At 32.6% G+C, this 20,462-nt stretch overlaps 1 protein-coding gene across 2 annotated transcripts; it reads left to right on the top strand.

Annotated features, from left to right (window-relative positions):
• Window positions 1-1,924: 1,924 nt before the first annotated feature.
• LOC127710248 (beta-1,4-N-acetylgalactosaminyltransferase bre-4-like) lies at window positions 1,925-18,811 on the top strand. 2 transcript variants are annotated; one of them, XM_052216020.1, is made up of 9 exons: window positions 1,928-2,041; window positions 8,429-8,459; window positions 11,179-11,508; window positions 14,095-14,327; window positions 15,325-15,512; window positions 16,471-16,593; window positions 17,037-17,132; window positions 17,760-17,898; window positions 18,544-18,811. In XM_052216020.1, exons 3-9 carry the CDS (start codon window positions 11,223-11,225, stop codon window positions 18,583-18,585), a joined length of 1,107 nt encoding a protein of 368 aa, XP_052071980.1. In that variant the 5' UTR covers window positions 1,928-2,041; window positions 8,429-8,459; window positions 11,179-11,222; the 3' UTR covers window positions 18,586-18,811. The 2 variants fall into 2 exon arrangements, with proteins under 2 accessions (XP_052071979.1, XP_052071980.1); XM_052216019.1 differs by lacking the exon at window positions 8,429-8,459 and having other exon boundaries at window positions 1,925-2,041.
• Window positions 18,812-20,462: the final 1,651 nt, after the last annotated feature.

Genomic DNA, 20,462 nt, shown 5'->3' on the forward strand with positions numbered 1-20,462 from the left:
ATAAATAAATAAATAAATAAATAAATAAATAAATAAATAAATAAATAAATAAATAAATAAATAAATAAATAAATAAATAAATAAATAAATAAATAATAAATAAATAAATAAATAAATAAATAAATAAATAAAAAAATAAATAAATAATAAATAAATAAATAAATAAATAAATAAATAAATAAATAAATAAATAATCTTTATTTCAAGAGGATAATCCCATTAGTTTAAACTAATCTTTCTGAGAGTCCTCAAAATAATAATAACATATTTATAAAATACATACAATATTATAATGATATATACACAATATACAATTATATATATATATATATTAATGAAAAAGCATATTAATTTGCGCTATTCATGAAAAATTTGTAACATTTTGTTTTAAAAGATAAAAGTGTATTACTCATCTTTTTTTCATTTGGTAAACTGTTCCATATATGAGAACCAGAATATATAAAAGTTTTCTTCAAAAAATTTGTTTTTTGCTTTGGAAGTTTTAATAGTTTTTCATCAACGTAAATTATAATTTTGATTATCAGTAAAATGATTGTTTTTCTCGTAAATAGATAGGAACCATATATTTTAATGATTTAAATACAAGTATTGCCTTTTGATATTGAATTCGCTTTTCCACATTTAACCAATTTGAACCATTAAACAATACACTGGAGGATGTCATTGTGTCAGCTTCTACTATAACCCTAGCAGTTTTCTTTAATAACTTATTAAGTTTATTTATTCCACTTTCATTAAAACTACCCCATCTATTGCAACAATAATCAAACAATGGCAGAATATAAGCATTAAAATAAATAATACGTATATGCATATGTTAATACTTTCTTATCTTTTGTAATAAGTTGATTCTATTTGATATTGTACATGACATTTTATCTATTTGCTCATTCCAATTTAAGTTATTGTCAATATATAAACCAACAAGTTTTTCACAATCTACAGTCTCTAATTGTTTAACTGAAATATTGATAGCTAAACTGTTCCCAGTTGAATAAAGCCTCTGTTTTGGACCAATAATCATTGATTTACATTTTTTGGCATTTAGTTTCATACAATTTTCCAAACACCAGTTTTCAATTATATAAATATCATTTTGAAGGTTAGCATTTAACTCATGTACATTATTACCTATACTATGTAAAGTAGAATCGTCTGCATATAAATCTATTAATGATTTTTTATGTTCAGTGGTAAATCATTGATGTATAAAATAAATAACAGAGGGCCAAGGATGTTCAGTGGTTATCGTTGGTTGCTGTCGGGCATGTATTGGTTTTTTTTACCTGGATTCGTTTTCACAAAAAAAACTTACGACCAAGCATGAACAATTCAGTATACTTACGATCAATCTTAGTCGTAAGTTTTTTTGTGAAACTGACTCCAGGCCTTTTTGTTTTTTCGTTTTAATTGTTTCCTATCATGTCATGTCGGGATCTTTTATAGCTGGGAATAGTATACCAATATATTATTTCCCAGCTTTACGGTATAAGTTTTGCTCATTGTTAATTGAAGGAACACGGTGATCTATAAGTTGCTTAAATCTACGGCATTTCGGACTTTGTTGGATAGATGTATGATTGACAATCGTACCACATAACCTTAATTGAAAATGAAAGAATATTTGCCTTAATTGAATAACAACTAGATATACTGGTCAAAGAATTGGCGACTAATGCCTAGCAATAAGATATGAGAGAATAAAATCTAACAATTTCAACGTCGGATAGTAAAGAACTGTATTATTCATACTGATAAATAGTCAAGTTCCTAGTAAAACATTTTTGCATCCGATTACTTTGATTGTGATTGTAAAAAAAACGTCGAGACAAAAGATTGCCTAAGATTACAACTAAGGAAGTAGCACCACTGCGGGTTACTACATACTTGTGTGATACTTAATGATAAGAGTGTGTGTGGTAATTTGATCAGCAGTCAAAACAGCAGCCATGTTATAAATACTGTGTAAATCAACTTCTCAACAAATTATACGGAGAAAACTTAAACTAAGGCGCAAATGGTGAGTTATTTTCCAAAAATATTCATATGCAGTTATTTTTGTTGATTCATACGCACACGAAATATAAAGACAACTAACAGAGACACAAACATACTTTCGTGGTTGATTTATAATTTGACTCGAACCAATTTTCACTCTTTATCATGTTTATGAATGGAAATTATTTGCGTACTATTCTTAGACTGTCATGATGTTGTATGTATATAACATGTATATAAAAGTATTGATACATTATTTTTACTTCAAACATGTTTAAAAACGGAGGTGTTAAAAAAATTTCTCCATGTTTCCGTTTTCTATCGATATGCACTAAGTTCCCTACTGTTCAGACCTCGTACAAATATCGTGAAGACGATGTCCTCAGGTACACGGTGACTGGATTCCTTCCTCTCTTAATTTTTTATTAAGTTACTGAGCTTTTTTGTGTTAATATTTACTCGTTTACTTCATAACATAATCTGCAAATAGTACAAGATGAGTAGCTATCAACGTTTTTTTTTGTTCAGTTCTCATGGACATATATACCTCCCATCTATTTTTATTCATATTTATGACATTTATTATTGGCAGAACGCACGATCTTAACCCATGGCAGAGCTCTCAGTTTGATGATGAAAAAGAGGAACGACGATATAGTTAAAATTTGTGTCATGATGAGAAATAGTAATGAAAAACCTGTAGTTTTATTTCGCATCATTTCATTACATATAAATGTATGTTTTATTTCTCATTAGATTATTTCATCGATAATTATCTTCCAAATGACATTTCGAAATCATCATAAAACTTACTATCTAATAAAAAAAATTGTTCTTTTGTGGCTTATATCTTACGTATTCACATTGCAAATAAAGTCACTACTGTTTGCTGGTCCACTGAGGAAAAGGCCATCAAGATTTTCTACCTGAAGTATTTTCGCTGGTTTGTGACTACTGGTCCCTTCTGCTGCATTTGTGAATCGGAATTAGTAATTGAAAAAAAATAATAAACGTCATCATGGTCCTTATTTAGACAAGGTTAGCAAACATTTTCTCGCTGCATTGAAGACCCATTGGTGGCCTTCGGCTGTTGTCTGCTCTTTGGTCGGGTTGTTGTCTCTTTGACATATTCCCCATTTCCATTCTCAATTTTATTTTTTACAGAGTTTGTCTTTAGTGCCGTGTGGAGACAATAGAGTGCCTCTCCTTGCTTCAGGTTTATGCTCTTATAGTATACTAGTTAATGGAGTGTGTGTCCGAGCGAGAACATCTCTATATTCATTACTTTAGGAATATTCATTCAAAGCACAGTTTTCACTATTCAGCCCCATTCTATTATTAAGTCAGACGTCAGACGCTACCCTGATATACCCTGTCTTTTGTTTTTTGTCCTCAAGTTTTGTTGTTAACGTATTTTGTCGGGTACTTAATGACGGATAGCATTTGACGTCTTTATCCGAACAGTTTTATCATTTTTACTGTTTTATATTCCTGTTTGCTGGTTCATATTCTGGACGCCATTCTTTGCTCCTTTCAATTGGTAAAAACAGGTAACAAAAAACAAATCATGAAACTTCGAAATGAAAAAATACTTTATACTAAACTCGTTCAAAGGGTATCTACACGTCTCAATCTTCAAAATCGATTATCTAAAAATACTACAATCGCTAACATTTTTAATAACAAAAATCGTGGTTACCCTTCTATCTATAAGTGTCATGCCAAAAAATGACTTACATGTCCCCGTCTTTCCACCAACAATACGGTAAGGTCCACGTTTAATGGTCGCACATTTTCCCTAAATTTTGAAACTGATATTACTTGAAAAACTAACAGTATTATATATTTACTCACATGAAACAAACCGGGATGTGGTATTCAGTACGTAGGTGAAACTGGACGATATTTATCAAAACGCAAGCAAGAACACCTTTATCGTTTTAAAAGACCCAATAAATTCAAAAGTATCATTTATCAACCCCTTAAGAAGCACAATCATCCTTTTAAATATTTAACAGTTCAACCTTTAGAAGTAGTTAATAAGCAGCCTGGAGAATCTCATTCAAAATTTGTACGATCACGAAAAATAATTGAATTAAATTGGATTAAAAAATTAGACAGTCTATCCTCTCGGTCTTAACGACAATATCGTGGAAATTGGTAATATATCTAGAACAGATTCTGTTAACATTTTGGATATAGTTTCTAAAACAGTACGTAAAAACCGTTCTCATGGGCGTAGAATAAATCGCAATCAAAGAAAATTTCGTAATAACAATACAAATATTTCGGACCTAATTTCTATTTCAAAAAACAACGGTAGACACTATCTATTAACCAAGCTCTGTTCTTTGCCTGTTAATAAATTACATTAAATTTTGGAGGAATGCAACACAATTCCATATTGCAGTCCTAAGTATGAAATCGTCCAAATTATAATTGCATATTGTTATTCTAAATTGTTTCCCAAAATTGATCGCCCTGAAGATCACAAAAAACATTTTATTAAAATTAAATATGTCAATAAAGGTTTTGATTTTGTAAATATTGCCGGTATTTTTAATGATCATTCTGTTAAAGAACAAATTCCTGGCTATTTTGATAATACTGAACTCCCTCTTATTTGTTATGTTTACAAAAAATCTACCCGGAAATATGTGTTTAATTACAGCGAAGTGTGTAAAGATGTTAATATCAGTGACACCATGCAATTGCAGTAAATCCGAATACATTTATGGTCCCAGTTCCCATGTTATAACAGGAGACCTTAGCATCGTTCGTGACCGAGAGTTGAAATCATTCCTCAGTAAAGGACCTAAATATCGTCCCCGTCAACTATTAATTGGAATGAGAGTCGTAACATCATCCACGACTCACTCCGTACTTACTGCTCTAAATGGACAAAACGAGAAAAAGCTGACAAGAAATCATTAGATTCTTTTTTTAATTCGGTAATGAACATAGTTGATATACGTATTCAACATTTTAAAGATCATTTTACTCCTAACAACAACCATAATAGCCCAATTTCCCGTATCTAACATAAGCTAAAAGAACTCGCCAAGGAATATATTTTTGTCCTGGCTGATAAGGCTGCTAACAATATCATTATTGTTCGACGTAAATTTTACATTGATGTTCTACAAAAGGAAATCACGAATATACTAACATTCCAACTGACTCCATTTTCTGAAAATGACATCTGTAACAAACATAAACTTTTAGCTACCACTTTACAAGCAGAACCAAATACAATGAAAGTTCCAACTAGGTACTGGCTTCCGAAGCTGCATAAAACTCCATACAAATATAGATTTATTTCGTCTTCAAGCCATTGTTCCACTACTAAACTATCTATTCTAGTTACTAGTACACTTGGTACAACCAAAAACCTGGTAATAAATTGTTCAAATAAGGGCTTTGAAAATAGTGGAATTAATTACTTTTGGAGTGTCAAAAATCGTTGGAAGTACTTGATAAATTGCATGCTTATATTGGTGATTTCGAATCTGTTCAAAGTTTTGATTTTTCTACCCTATATACCACGTTGCTTCGTAATCTTATTAAGAAAAAATTCACACACCTGATTAAATGGGCATTTAAAAAGTCGGAATGCGAATATATATGTTCAAACTCTTTTAGGTCATTTTTTAGTAACAACAAACAAAAGAACTATGTCAATTGGACCTGCTTTGATACTATAACTGCCCTTGAATTTCTACTAGATAACATTTGTGTTCGCTATGGAGATTCCGTATATCGTCAGGTTATCGGAATTCCCATGGGGACTAACTGTGCACCACTTATTGCGGACCTGTTTCTGTATTGTTATGAGTTACAATTTATGAATATTATCAGCAAAGACCCATCGAAACAACATCTGATTCAAAAATTTAATAACACTTTTAGATATTTAGATGATATATTGGCTCTCAATAATGAAGACTTCAGTATGTACACTAAAGAGATTTATCCTGCCGAACTGACTTTAAATAAAGCTAATACTAACAATGAACACTGCCCTTTCCTGGATCTTGATATCTTTATCTTTAACGGGAGGCTTAATACCAAAATTTATGATAAAAGAGATGATTTTTCATTTCCTATGGTTAATTATCCATTTTTAGATGGTGACGTTCCCTTGTCGCCATCTTATGGTGTTTATATATCTCAACTTGTTAGATTCGCTCGTGTATGTAACAACGTATTTGATTTCAACGAAAGAAATCTCTGTATTACTGAAAAATTATTACACCAGGGTTTTCGATATCACAAACTAGTCAAAACATTTACTAAATTTTATCATCAGTACAAGGACATCATTCGTAAATATAAATCAACATGCAGACATCTTATACGTTCAGGTATTTCACATCCAATATTTTATGGTAATATTCTTTACAAAGCACAAAAACGTCGGCGTTCACCTAAAAAAATAACCAAACCTTTAAACAGACTTATTCGGAAAGGATATAGTCAAGTCATTGAGGATTGCATATTTTGGTATTAATATTGATTCACTCATAGGGTCTTTGCATCGGAAATAAACACATTTATTCTAAAACCAGTTGTTGGCATGATACGGGTTATGTTCTCCTCATATATTTTATGATGGTATGATACTAAACCCCTAACGGGAGGGATTGTACTTGATTTTCATATGATGAAGACATAATCTTTCAATCAGTTTAATTGAGGTCTGGAGCTGGCATGTCAGTAACTGCTAGTAGTCCTTTGTTCATTTATGTATCATTGTCATTTTGCTTAGTTTCTTTTGTTACCTATTGTGACATCGGACTCGGACTTCTTTTAAACTTAGTTTTACTGTGCGTATTGCTATGTGTTTTTTTATTCTACATTGGCTAGAGATATAGGGGAGGGTTGAGATATCACAAAAAATGTTTAACCCCGCCGCATTTTTGCGCCTGTCCCAAGTCAGGAGCCTCTTGCCTTTGTTAGTCTAGTATGTTTTTTAATTTTAGTTCATTTATATGTTTTGGAGTTTAGTGTGACGTCCATTTTCACTGAACTAACACACAATTTTATTTAGGTGCCAGCTGAGGACCACCTCCGGGTGCGGGATTTTCTCGCTGCATTGAAGACCCATTGGTGGACTTCAGCTGTTGTCTGCTCTTTGGTCGGGTTGTTGTCTCTTTGACATATTCCCCATTTCCATTCTCAATTTTATAGTTCATGGAAATATAATTTTCCTAAGCCAGTTCGGCATTAAAACGTGTACAAGAACAAATAAAACAAAAACACAAGACAAGCGTCCTTTATGTACATATATAATTGATTTTCAGTAATTTTGGAGGCCCCTCATGGGGGTGTCCAAGTAACCACATAATCACAATTGTTTTGCCAATATAATCACATAATCATTAATTATTTTCTTAAACAAGACAATCAAACAATAAAAAATACAGTCCTAGATTATCAAATAATCAAATAATCATGAAATATTTGGTCTGGTATTCAAATAATCACTATTAAAACGGCCAAGTATAATCACATAATCAAAAACCTCATGAGGAGGCTCATTTTTGTTTATCGGATTTTCTGGCTGAGTTATGGTATTTGATTGAGTGGTAAAATGGCACTTTATTTCGTTTCCACGCAACAAGTTTAGAAATGTTCATGCAATGCAATTTGAATTCTGATACGTTGGTTTACTTGTGACAAAATTAGGGTATAATAGTTCGATATTCACATGATTGACGATTTTCGCGTTTGCCGTTCAGGAGTACCGGTCCTTGATTGATTGGAAAATGCCATTGACTATGAATGCCATTTCCATGCGGTCTTCTGAGAACACTTATCGAATGAGTATTTTGTAGGCGGAACGTGTGTCTGGTGTACAAAATCATAAGCGTGGTATCCTCGATGAGCTATTTTTTTCAGATTTCAATATGCTGTTTCTTTTGATCGAATGGAGGTCAAGATTGGTTTTGACAATTTTAACTTTTGCCTTCATGACTTTATGATCGTAAGGCCTAATTGTTTTAACACTAACACTATTGCCCACAGGTTTGTTGTCCTTTTACAGCCTCTAGGATGATTATGGAATTAATATATTGACTAAAGTCCACTAAACATTCGATATAATATTTCCATGGGTGGACGCAATCGTGGAGATGAGAACAATAACATAACCATAGGAACTCATTCCAATCTTTGCTACGCGTCTGCTGTCGACCAGTGAACTATGATCCTGGTCTAGTTATAATTTTCAGGATTTGTACTCTCATTTTATGTATTAAGTGTGTTTACATGCATATAAATGTTAAAACAAAAGAAAACTGTGCACATTATTTGACACGTTGATGTATCCTGTACCTGTGTGTTTTTTGTTTGATGTTCACCTGTATTGTAAATTGATGAGATATCATCAGTTTATATATTATTTCAGATTATTTCAGATTATGTTTTAAGGACATACGGTAAGAAACATTTTGATTAAGTTAAGTCAAATTCCTAGTTTGTGACAAATTTAATTAACTTTTACGTGTAATACAAATAAATATCAACTACAATTCACTTATAATCGATTCAAATCAAATCAGATTTGTTACTATATAGTATGTAGATTATTCAGTTTTAAAAGGCTTCACATGGGGGCATTTACAAGCAACAAAATTAACTCCATTGCAGCTCGTACACATTAGATGCCTCTATTGGCGTGGAAACTTATGGATTCCAAAAGACTTGGACTTTTATGTTATATTTTACATGATAAAACAGCAAATACCTTCATTATTAAATTAGATAATATCTCTCCATTTGAACAATATGATAACTGTTGTTAAACAAAAAATGTTGTACAATGTGTGGTATATATATTATTATAGTTATACTCTTAGGAAAATTATTTTACTTTCATTGTCGAGCCTGCGACTTTTGTCGCAAAAGCGAGACAGCGATCCTACATTCCGTCGTCGTCGGAAACTTTAACCACAGAGTGAATATTTGTGGACGCCGCCGCTGACGACGACGACGTCCACAAATATTCACTCTGTGGTTTAAGTTTTTCAAATTTTAATAACTTTCTTAAACTTTCCTGGATTTCTACAAAACTTGGACAGAAGCTTGTTTATGATCATAAGATAGTATCCAGAAGTAAATTTGGTAAAAAAAAAATCCTGTTTATCCGTATTTTACTCATAAATGGACTTAGTTTTTCTGCCAGTTAACATTACATTCCTTCTGTGGTTAAAGTTTTTCAAATTTTAATAACTTTCTTCAACTATCCTGGATTTGTACCATACTTGGACAGAAGCTTGTTTATAATCATAAGATAGTATTCAAAAGTAAATTTTGTTAAAAAAAATCCTGTTTATTCGTATTTCACTTATAAATGGACTTAGTTTTTCTGCCAGTTAACATTATAATTCACTCTGTGGTTAAAGTTTTTCAAATTTTAATAAATTTCTTGAACTATCCTGGATTTGTACCATACTTGGACAGAAGCTTGTTTATGATCATAAGATAGTATTCAAAAGTAAATTTAAAAAAACAAAAAATCCTGTTTATCCGTATTTTACTTATAAATGGACTTTTTCTGCCAGTTAACATTACATTCACTCTGTGGTTAAAGTTTTTCAAATTTTAATAATTTTCTTACACTATCCTGGATTTGTATCATACATGGACAGAAGCTTGTTTATGATCATAAGATAGAATTCAAAAGTAAATTTTGTTAAAAAAAAATCCTGTTTATCCGTATTTTACTTATAAATGGACTTAGTTTTTCTGCCAGTTAACATTACATTCACTCTGTGGGTAAAGTTTTCAAAATGTTAATAACTTTCTTAAACTATCCTTGATTTGTACCAAACTTGGACAGAAGCTTGTTTATGATCAAAAGCTAGTATCTAGAAGGAAATTTTGTAAAAAAAACATTTCCTGTTTTTCCGTATATTACTTATAAATGGACTTAGTTTTTCTTCCAGTTAACATTACATACAGTCTGCAGTTAAAGTTTTTAAAACATTAATTAGATTCATAAACATCCTTGATTCTTACCAAACTTGAACAGAAGCTTCATTCATTCAAAAGATAGTATCTAGAGGAAAATTTTTAACAATTATTTCCCCATTTTTGTTGAGCCTACGACTAACAGCAAAAGTAGGCGAGACACTGGGTTCCGCGGAACCCTTACGATTTTTTTTAGACTGGTTGTCTAAAAGTCGTATGATGCAGCTTTTTTTTAAAGGTTTGGTTAGCACTTTTTTGTTGGACTATACGAGGCATGTTTTGACCTGTTATTTAAAAAAAAATTGAAGTATCAGAATCCTGAAAAAAACGTACATACGCATAGCTAAAGCTGCTGAAATATAAAGTTAAGAAGGTTATACAGTGGCGAATCCAGAATAGTGCGAAGAAAGCGTACTCCCTACTTCGATGGCAAAAAAAAATCTCATGTTCTCACGATTTATTTGATTTTTTTTTATCGGAAATGGTAAAAAAATGTCGATGACATTTTCTGGAATAACGCCATCCCCCCCCCCCTTCCCCATATAATATTTTTTTCCTGGATCCACCTTTGTTTTATATCCCTTGATTTTATTGAATGTTATTTGTTTTAATCTTTAATTATACTGTCATGGTCATGTCAAATGTTTATGCCCTTCGAGGTCCTTACATGGAATAAAACAAATATCCTATTCTTCTATTCATACTCTGATAAAAGACGCTTGAGGACTAAATTATGTATTTCAGTAAGGCTTTTGGCATGTTTGGGGCGATGTGTAAACTGAAGGTACATTTCTTATCTTGTATCACTTAAAATCTCAAAATTCCAAAATTGAAAATGTGGTTCTAGCAATCCAAAATGCTTTCATTATATAATAGTTTTTATGTTCCGAGCTGATTTGCGTTCCTATTTATGCATTTTTATTACATTTAAAAAAAAGTTGTTTAAACCAACATATCAGTCTGTTTTTGTTATTGGTGCCACTTTTGCTTGTACCAATCTAACCCTAGGTGTACAAATTTTGGAAAATTCAACTATTGTCTATAATTGGGCTATAATAGATATTAAACTTATATTTGAAAATGCTCACCCTGGTCGCCGGGCTACATCATAGTACTTTAACGGTTGAACTGCGAACACAACAGGTTTGTTTTTTCAAATAATTATCGTTCTTTTTTTGTTCACAGATTATTGCGGCGACAACCATGGACCAACAAATTGAACGTAAACAATGACAACAAGTTTTCTGAAGCATGGTTTAAATGCAAAGCAAAATCTGCGGCAGCTATTTCGAAAGTTCAGAGATTTATGTAATCCACGTTGTATATCAATTGTAGGACTTGTGTGTCTGATTGTCCAGTTCTTGCTCTTAATTCTGTATGGCCATACAAGATGCGAAGGCGAAATCTGTGTAACCGAAAGTAAAAATAATTCCTCTTTCTACAGAATTTTTTTTTGGAACTGGAGAAAGAAAGAACCTCTCCTACCATTATGTCCAACTATACCCCCTGACCTTTGTAAGTATGAAAAACTAATAAAGAAACACGATATACAGAGACGGAATCATAGAATACACACACAAAAACCAAATAGAAAACAAACTATGTTTTATTATTTTTTGTAAAAAGTGAAAAAAAACAACGTATCACTTCCAAAAACCATAGTCATAATAGTTTTCAAAAATAACGGTAACGGATAATTATTTGAGACCTGTGACGAATCACAATCGGAATATTTTGACAAATCACGATAAAAATTTTAACCAATTTGACGTTAACGGTAGCCGAAAATGACCGTTTGACGCCTGACGGTAAAGGGCATTCCTATCCTCATATATACAATGTATCTTTGGTCGGGTTGTTGTCTCTTTGACACATTCCCCATTTCTATACTCAATTTTATAATGTATATATTTGTGTGTGTGTTTGTGTCTGGGTTATGTCACTAATGTGTTTTTTTTTTGTTTTTTTTTATTAAAAAAAAAGATCAAAATATGAAATTGATCGCTGTTCATTTTTCAATTTGAAAAGCTAAAATGGATAAAAATGAAAGCATTGGTTTTTATACGACCGCAAAAATTAAAAATTTTTTGGTCGTATATTGGTATGACGTTGGCGTCGTCGTCGTCGTCGTCGTCGTCGTCTGGCGTCGTCCGGCGTCGTCCGAAGACACATTGGTTTTCGCACTCTAACTTTAGTTTAAGTGAATGGATCTCTATGAAATTTGACCACAAGGTTCAATACCACAAAAGGAAGGTTGGGATTGATTTTGGGGGTTATGGTACCAACAGTAAAGGAATTAGGGGCCAAAAAGGGGCCAAAAATAAGCATTTTTGTAACTTCCAGACATAACTTGTGTGTTAGTGTATGGATATCTCTGACATTGTACCACAAGGTTCCATATCACAAAAGGAATGCTGGGATTGATTATGGGGGTAATTGTCTCAAAATTTTAGGAATTAGGGGCCAAAAAAGGGGCAAAAAACAAGCATTTTCCTAGTTTCATGACAATAACTTGTGTGTAAGTGTTTGGATATTTCTGAAATTGTACTACAAGGTTCCATATCACAAAGGGAAAGCTGGAATTGAGTTTGGGGGTAATTGCCCGAAACGTTTAGGAATTGGGGGCCAAAAAGGGGCCAAAAATAAGCATTTTTCTAGTTTCCAGACAATAACTTGTGTTCAAGTGTATGGATCTCTCTGAAATTGTACTGCAAGGAACCATACCACAAAGGGAAGGCTGGGATTGAGTTTGGGGGTGATGAAATCATAAGGGGGTTCAAAAAATTTGGGGGGGGGGATTTTTTTTTTTCTTTTTTTTTCTGTTTTTTCCTTTTTTTTTTCTTTTAAAATTTTCCATTTTAAGTTGGTTATTACTGATTTATATTTAAAAGCAAATAATAATGATATGGTAGGAGATACACACCAAACAGGATGTGTAAGTTATTATATAATAAGTATTGTGCAATAGCAAGAAATTTTCAATTGCACAGTATTGCACAATAGCTAGAAATCTTCAATTGCACAGTATTGCGCAATAGCAAGAAATCTTCAATTGCACAGTATTGCGCAATAGCAAGAAATATCCAATAGCACAATATTGCACAATAGCAAGAAATTGTCAATTGTACAGTATTGCGCAATAGCAAGAAATATTCAATTGCACAGTATTGTGCAAAAGAAGATACTTCGTATAAATTGCTTTTAACTTGATCAATTTCAATGGGGTTTTATTCTTGAATTCTTGGGGTTCTTTAATATGCTGAATCTAACCGTGTATTAAGTTTTTGGATTTTGGGCCCCGTTTTTAAATTGGTCCACATTGAGGTCCAAAGGGTCCAAAATTTAACTTTGTTTGATTTCGTCAAAAATTGAATTATTGGGGTTCTTTGATATGCCAAATCTAACCGTGTATTTAGATTCTTAATTTTTGGTTCCGTTTTCAAATTGGTCTACATTAAGGTCCAAAGGGTCCAAAATTAAACTTAGTTTGATTTTAACAAAAATTGAATTTTTAGGGTTCTTTGATATTCTGAATCTAAACATGTATTTAGATTTTTGATTATGGGCCCAGTTTTCAACTTGGTCCAAATCGGGGTCCAAAATTAAACTTTGTTTGATTTCAACAAAAATTGAATATATGGGGTTCTTTGATATGCTGAATCTAACCATGTATTTAGATTTTTGATTTTTGGGCCCCGTTATCAACTTTGTCCACATTGAGGTCAAAAGGGTCCAAAATTAAACTTTGTTTGATTTCATCAAAAATTGAATTCTTGGGGTTCTTTGATATGCTGAATCTAACCATGTATTTAGATTTTGGATATTGGACCATAATAGGTGAATGTTCAATTTAAAATTTTTAAGTTCTTAGACCACATTCATTCTGTGTCAGAAACCTATGCTGTGTCAAATATTTAATCACAATCCAAATTCAGAGCTGTATCAAGCTTGAATGTTGTGTCCATACTTGCCCCAACTGTTCAGGGTTCGACCTCTGCGGTCGTATCAAGCTGCGCCCTGCGGAGCATTTTATTGTATCATAAAAACGGACGAACGAGAATTGACAGAAACAATGAAACTGAGAACTTTCTATATTTTCAGATGGTTATATCAAACCTAGCACCGAAGTTTTAACTTGGGCTGAGCTCGAGTCTAAATTCTTGAACCTGCGTTATGGAGGGCGATATAAACCACGTAACTGCACATCACGTCATAGAGTGGCCATCATAGTACCATTTAGAGATCGTGAAATACACCTGAAGATTTTTCTAAATAATGTACATCCTATATTGCAGAGACAACAGATAGATTATGGAATATATGTTGTAGATCTAGTAAGTAAGAGATAGATCAACATAGTAAAAAAATGCAGTTAACCAATTTTCTTTATTTTTTCAAAATATTTTTTAGGGGAAGATGTTTCATAGTGTGAAGTCATGTCTTTTCAGGTTTTAAGGATTTTTTATGTCCCCGCCGTAGCGGAGGGGGCATTAAGTTTTACCCTTGTCCGTCTGTACGTCCGTCCGTACGTCCAAAAGTTGGTTTCCGTTCTCTTTCTTTAGTTTGCCTAAACCAAATGTTATGAAACTTATACACAATGCTTATTACCACAAAACACAGATCAAGTTAGAATTTTGGTGGCGTCACTTTAACCGTTCTAGAGTTATGCCCCTTTACAAATGGAATAATTGCTGAATTTTTCGTTTCCGTTCTCTAACTTTAGTTTGCCTCAACCAAATGCTTTGAAACTTATACACAATGCTTATTACCACAAAATACAGATCAAGTTTGAATTTTGGTGGTGCCACTTTAACCGTTCTAGAGTTATGCCTGTTTACAAAGGGAAAAATTGTCGAATTTTTCGTTTCCGTTCTCTAACTTAAGTTTGCCTCAACCAAATTTTATGAAACTTATACACAATTCTTATTATCACAAAATACAGATCAAGTTTGAATTTTGGTGGCGTCATATTAACCGTTCTAGAGTTATGCCTGTTTACAAATGGAAAAATTGCTGAATTTTTCGTTTCCGTTCTGTAACTTAAGTTGGCCTCAACCAAATTTTATAAGACTTATACACAATTCTTATTACCACAAAACGCAGATCAAGTTCAAATTTGGGTAGCGTCACTTTTACCGTTCTTCAGTTATGTCCTTTTATAACTTTATATGATATGCAAGCGGGGGCATCATCTGTGTCCCGTGGGCACATTCCACATTTATTTTAGTTCTAAAGTTTTCTCATATATATTTTAAAGACTAGATATGAAGTATATGTATAGAAATACATTTAATGTATTCTTTCAATAGGTAACCGTTCGTTTCATTTCAGGATTTAAAAGTTCAATTTAACAGAGCTTTGCTGCTGAATGTTGGCGTTTTAGAATCTTTAAGAATATACGACTATCAATGCTTTATATTCCATGACGTGGATTTATTGCCAGAAAATGATAATAATTTCTACAGTTGTCCAGATAATCCTAGACATATGTCTGTAGCCGTGAATCGACTAAAGTACAAGTAAGTCTATCAATTTAAAAATCAGAAATTATGGACCGGGGAAAATATAATACACTGTTTTCATTAGATATATCGCAACAAAAGGTCTAGTCCTATAATATAAGACTTCGGAGTTTCATATCATTTACATTCAACGTTTTTTATCGGATACTTTTTTTTTACTATCAATGTTGATCAGATCGTGAAGCCAACTAATTTCATTCACAGTCCCTTGGCCCAAGGCTTTGGACAGGATTTTGATATTTTTTTCACTGTTTGGTCTGAATTTTCAACTTTCTATTTTCATGCTACGTACTTTACACGACTATGCTTGTCTTAACTTGTTTTTGGTGAATTCATCAACTCTGATATATATATACAATCCCTTGTTTACTAACTAGAGTATGGATAGTCAGAAGATTTTTTTCCGGTACAGTGATATGTCTCCTGATATCTGGTTATACCTATTTAGTTCGGACGTAAAAAAATCTACCGCCGTTATTTAGCCATTGCTTATAATTAGATATTTTTATAACCACAACAAGTAGTAGCAGAGTCTGCCTTTTACAATCTGAAGCGAAAAGATTACCAACCGTTGCGTTATGTTTTTTTTAAATCTTTTAAAATCAAAATAAATATTTCTATACTGCTTTAGATTTTCTGGCACCAATATTACTGTTTCCTTGTTTTTACTGCTGAAATGGATTCAGTATTATATTTTCATTCGTTGTTCAGTCATTTCGAATTGATTTGATGAAAAACAAATAAAAACCAAAGTTTCGTTCACTCGCATCGTCTCCGTAATATTCAAGTAACAATAAAATATATTGGTATGATATATAGAGGACTCTGTTTATATAGAATCATGTATAGAGTGTTAAAAAGGTATTTTAGGTTCCTTGAGGGTAAAAATTAAAGAATTAGCTCTTTGGTATATTGTCTTTGATTTTTAAAAGCATTTATTTCCTCTTATTTTTAGACTCCCGTATGATAAGATCTTTGGAGGTGTATCCGCTATATCGAAAGAAGACTTTTTCAAAGTCAATGGTTACTCTAACAGATATTTTGGTTGGGGAGGAGAAGATGATGACATGTTTAATAGGTAAGACACTCCGTTTTTAATAATCCAGAAACAATCTGTTTTTCTGTATCATGCATCTCCAATATTTTATTTAGGTTTCTTCTACACCTGTATTGTGATGCGTTATACAATTCAAGCACGACAACCTTCACAAAGCCCTTGACAGTTAGATACAAAGATTGAACATCCAAACGATTAATTTGGTATTCCAAAAGAAAACTTCTCCAAATAATATCAGAATAAAGCCCTGGCAAAAAGGAAGTAGTTGTTATATGGTTTATCAAAAGACCAATCTGATTAAAATTCAGACCTATATTAACTCGCGTGATCGTACGTATACTCATATGAGTATAATTATATCTTTATTAGATTGATCACTAGACACAACAAAGTAATATCGATATGATGTAGCATAGCATCGACTAACCAGACACTTCACTATCTTATCATTTCTATTTTTTCAGAATTAACGCAATGAACTTGACCACAACAAGATATCCTTCGGATATTGCTAGATATATAATGTTGCCGCATGCCAAACAAGAAGAGAATTTAGCCAGGTAAATACTGGTTTTTTACACCTTCGTATAAAAAAACCCAAATTCCATTACAAGCTTTACAGTACCTTCAGATAAGTTTTTAACTGATTATTGTTGATATTCAGCAGTCTATGATAAGTCAAAGCAGAAAGTAGAAAAGAAACAGATGAACTTCGTTTTGTAATAGAATTGAGAATGGAAACGGGGACATGTACACAGTTATAAGATAAAACAATGCATAAACTGTAACACAAAGAGAAATATAGCCATTTTATAGATATAACTTAAATTGCACTGAGACAAATGGATACGAGCACACCCTCTTCTTTTCGAATTATCATACCTTATTAACTCCTTCTTGTCTTAAAGTATATTATGTGTGGTGAATGACTAATGTCACCAAATTGTACTACGGGTTATCAACTTATCTCATCAATAGATGTTCTATATATGTGAAATCGAGTTTTCGGGAAATGATGTCTGTAAAGAATGAATGCATATATATCATATGTATAGTATTTTGATAGTATATTTGTACAAAAATTTGTTAAGAAGAACTATCAGTTGTTTATGTATGAAACCCTCTATATGTATACGATTATCCATTAATTCATTATATTGTTGATATCCTCTAATTTGTATATACAGGTTTGATATATTAAAGTCTGGGAAAGTGACTTTCAAGAGAGATGGAATAAATACACTGAAATACGATAGACTGATACTGGATTTCCGTCGACTCTTTACATATATATTGGTCACTGTTAATCAAACGGAAATAGCTTCTGTAAGTATATGAGGTAAACACGAAAATATGAGAGTATATAAAGTAAACACTATTACAATGTTACAGAGATGAGAATTATTCCACTGATGAAATAAAAAAGTTGAGAACTCACATAATGTACCCCGCCACATGTGCATAATCCAAGTTAGGAATTTTGCCAGTATTTGACTCCGGTTTTAAAGTTATTTTTTTTTATTTAAGGAAGCAGATCTTTGGTTTTTCAAATGAACATTTTATTGTTGGTAGCAGGCCTTTGGTCAAATCTATGTAACAATAAGCTTGGCATGAGATGTTTATTCAATATGTTTACTCTTTTTTGGATTTATTGTTTTTGGCCGATATGGCTGTCCCATTGAGTCTATGTCCCCAATCACATTAAGGCACATCGAAAAAAAAAGTGTCATTAAAAATTTTCACAATATACTAAACTGTGAACAGAGTAGTTAAACATATTTTAATATCGAATACAGAATTTCATTTCAGATTACATGTATATCAAATATTAGATTACAACCAAATGATTTGATTATTTTAGCCCTAACTTTGTTCGGGCGAATATGTTTATTCAGACTTAGTATTATTCTTGGAGCAGGCAAATAGTCATAATGATTGACTTGGTAAAACTTTTTTATCTTGAAATTCTAGGGGAGAGGCATCAGATACGATGTAGAAACAGACCAGGGCTGACAAAATATTGCTGAGATGACTGACCAGTATATATGATATGGAGGAATTATAATTATAATGTTATACAAGATTGATCAGAAAGCTATATTGTGATATATGTAATTGACATTCCAATGATGGGAACAATACCGTGGCATGTGTGTACAGATATGAACATAAATAATTATAATGATAAAAAAATGTCAACATATTAAATGTGTACACAACAAAAACTGCATCCTTATCCTTATTTGAATTATTGGGATTTTAATACTGTATACTGTTAAAATATAGTTTTTGTCTCACCTTGATCTCATTTTCATGGTACAGCGACTGCTTGAAAAATAATTCCATGCAAATTTCTCATTTATTGCGAGTAATAGGATAATAATATTTGGTATACAGGATCCTTTGCAAGGTCCACATGTCCATCAGACAGGATGTAAGGTGTACATGTCCGTTTGACAGGATTTTTCACCGCCTCGGTGGTCTCGTGTTCGCCTCGAGTGCGGGAGGTCGTGGGTTCGAACCCCGGCTGGGTCAAACCAAAGACTTTTAAATTGGTTTTTGCTGCTTCTCCGCTAAACACGCGGCATTCAGGAGTAAGAGCAAAGACTGATCGGCTCGGAGTCAGAATATTCCTGCGGACTGTTACCATGTGAACTAACACGTTAAAAATCCGGCTCAGCCTGTTGGTCTAGTACAAAGCAGGATTGATATTCGTATTACATTAACATGTTCTCGTCCTGAATATGCATATTAATTTGCCGCTGGACGTTAAGAAGTCACCCATTATCATCATCATCATCATCCAGAGTTTCATCCAGAGTTCACCTGACCTCGACCTCATTTCATGGTTCATTGTCCAAGTTTTAGTTTTTGTGTTTTGGTCTGTTTCTCAGACACTATTATTAGTAGGTCAACGCAAGTTGGTGCATATAATGATTTTCAGGTGAACATGTATATATCTGGTAGGTATCATCTGACCTTCACTTCAATTTCATGGTTCAATGGTCAATGTTAAGTTTGATCCTTTACTCATATTCCATAGATACAAGCAATAGGTCAATTATATTTGGTGTACGGATTAATTGTAAGGAGTTCATGTCTGTTTGGTAGATATAATCTGACCTTGATCTCATTGTAATGGTGCATTGGTCAATGTTAAGTTTTCTTGGTTTGGTCCGTTTCTCAAGATTTCAGGCATGATCAGGCATGTCCCTTCGAAAGTTTTACGGACGAGTTGGTTGACCTTTATGGAATATCTGTTTTACAGATGACGACGGATATGTTTTAATTGTCGTAACCACAATCCCGTCCTCTTTTCCTCGAACTGACCCACCGAATTAGACTTATCACCGGGTTTGTAATTACATGAGCAACACGACTTGTGACATATGTGGAGCAGGATCTGCTTACCCTGCCTGAGCACTAGAGATCTGTAACGTAATGGTTTGATAATAAAACGATGAATAATATTAACTACATGAAAATAATACGAAGTTTTAATGTATATATGTTCATACGAGTGCGAGCACAAGAATAATCTGCCTAAATCTATAAACGCATTCTGATTAACAGTAACTTGGAATTGTCTGGTGATCGTGAAGTGTGTTCCATAAACAGTAATGTTTATACTAGAGGCTCTGTAATACAGGCACACGATGCGATACTAATGAACTATATCATGGTTTATTGAAATGCATCTTCATTACGCTCCAGGTTTCTTAATTAATATTGATAAAGGACAATTGGCTTATCTATCATCAAGGCGAATGGTCATCTAGCGTTTTGGTTCGTCTGATAACGGGTTTGTAACATTCATATATAATTATTAAGGACAACATAAACATACAGTCAACTATGTTACAGATCACCCACTGTTTTGAATTTAATGG

Source organism: Mytilus californianus, unplaced genomic scaffold (genome assembly GCF_021869535.1).
Source record: "Mytilus californianus isolate M0D057914Y unplaced genomic scaffold, xbMytCali1.0.p SCAF_7, whole genome shotgun sequence".
NCBI lineage: Eukaryota > Metazoa > Mollusca > Bivalvia > Mytilida > Mytilidae > Mytilus > Mytilus californianus.

Bases quoted from the DNA above. Each gene is read 5' to 3' on its own strand.
- LOC127710248 (XM_052216019.1), top strand. From the start codon at position 11,223: ATGACAACAAGTTTTCTGAAGCATGGTTTAAATGCAAAGCAAAATCTG. The intron at 16,594-17,036 runs GTAAGACACTCC...CTATTTTTTCAG, and splicing joins GATGATGACATGTTTAATAG to AATTAACGCAATGAACTTGA. The intron at 17,133-17,759 runs GTAAATACTGGT...TTGTATATACAG, and splicing joins CAAGAAGAGAATTTAGCCAG to GTTTGATATATTAAAGTCTG.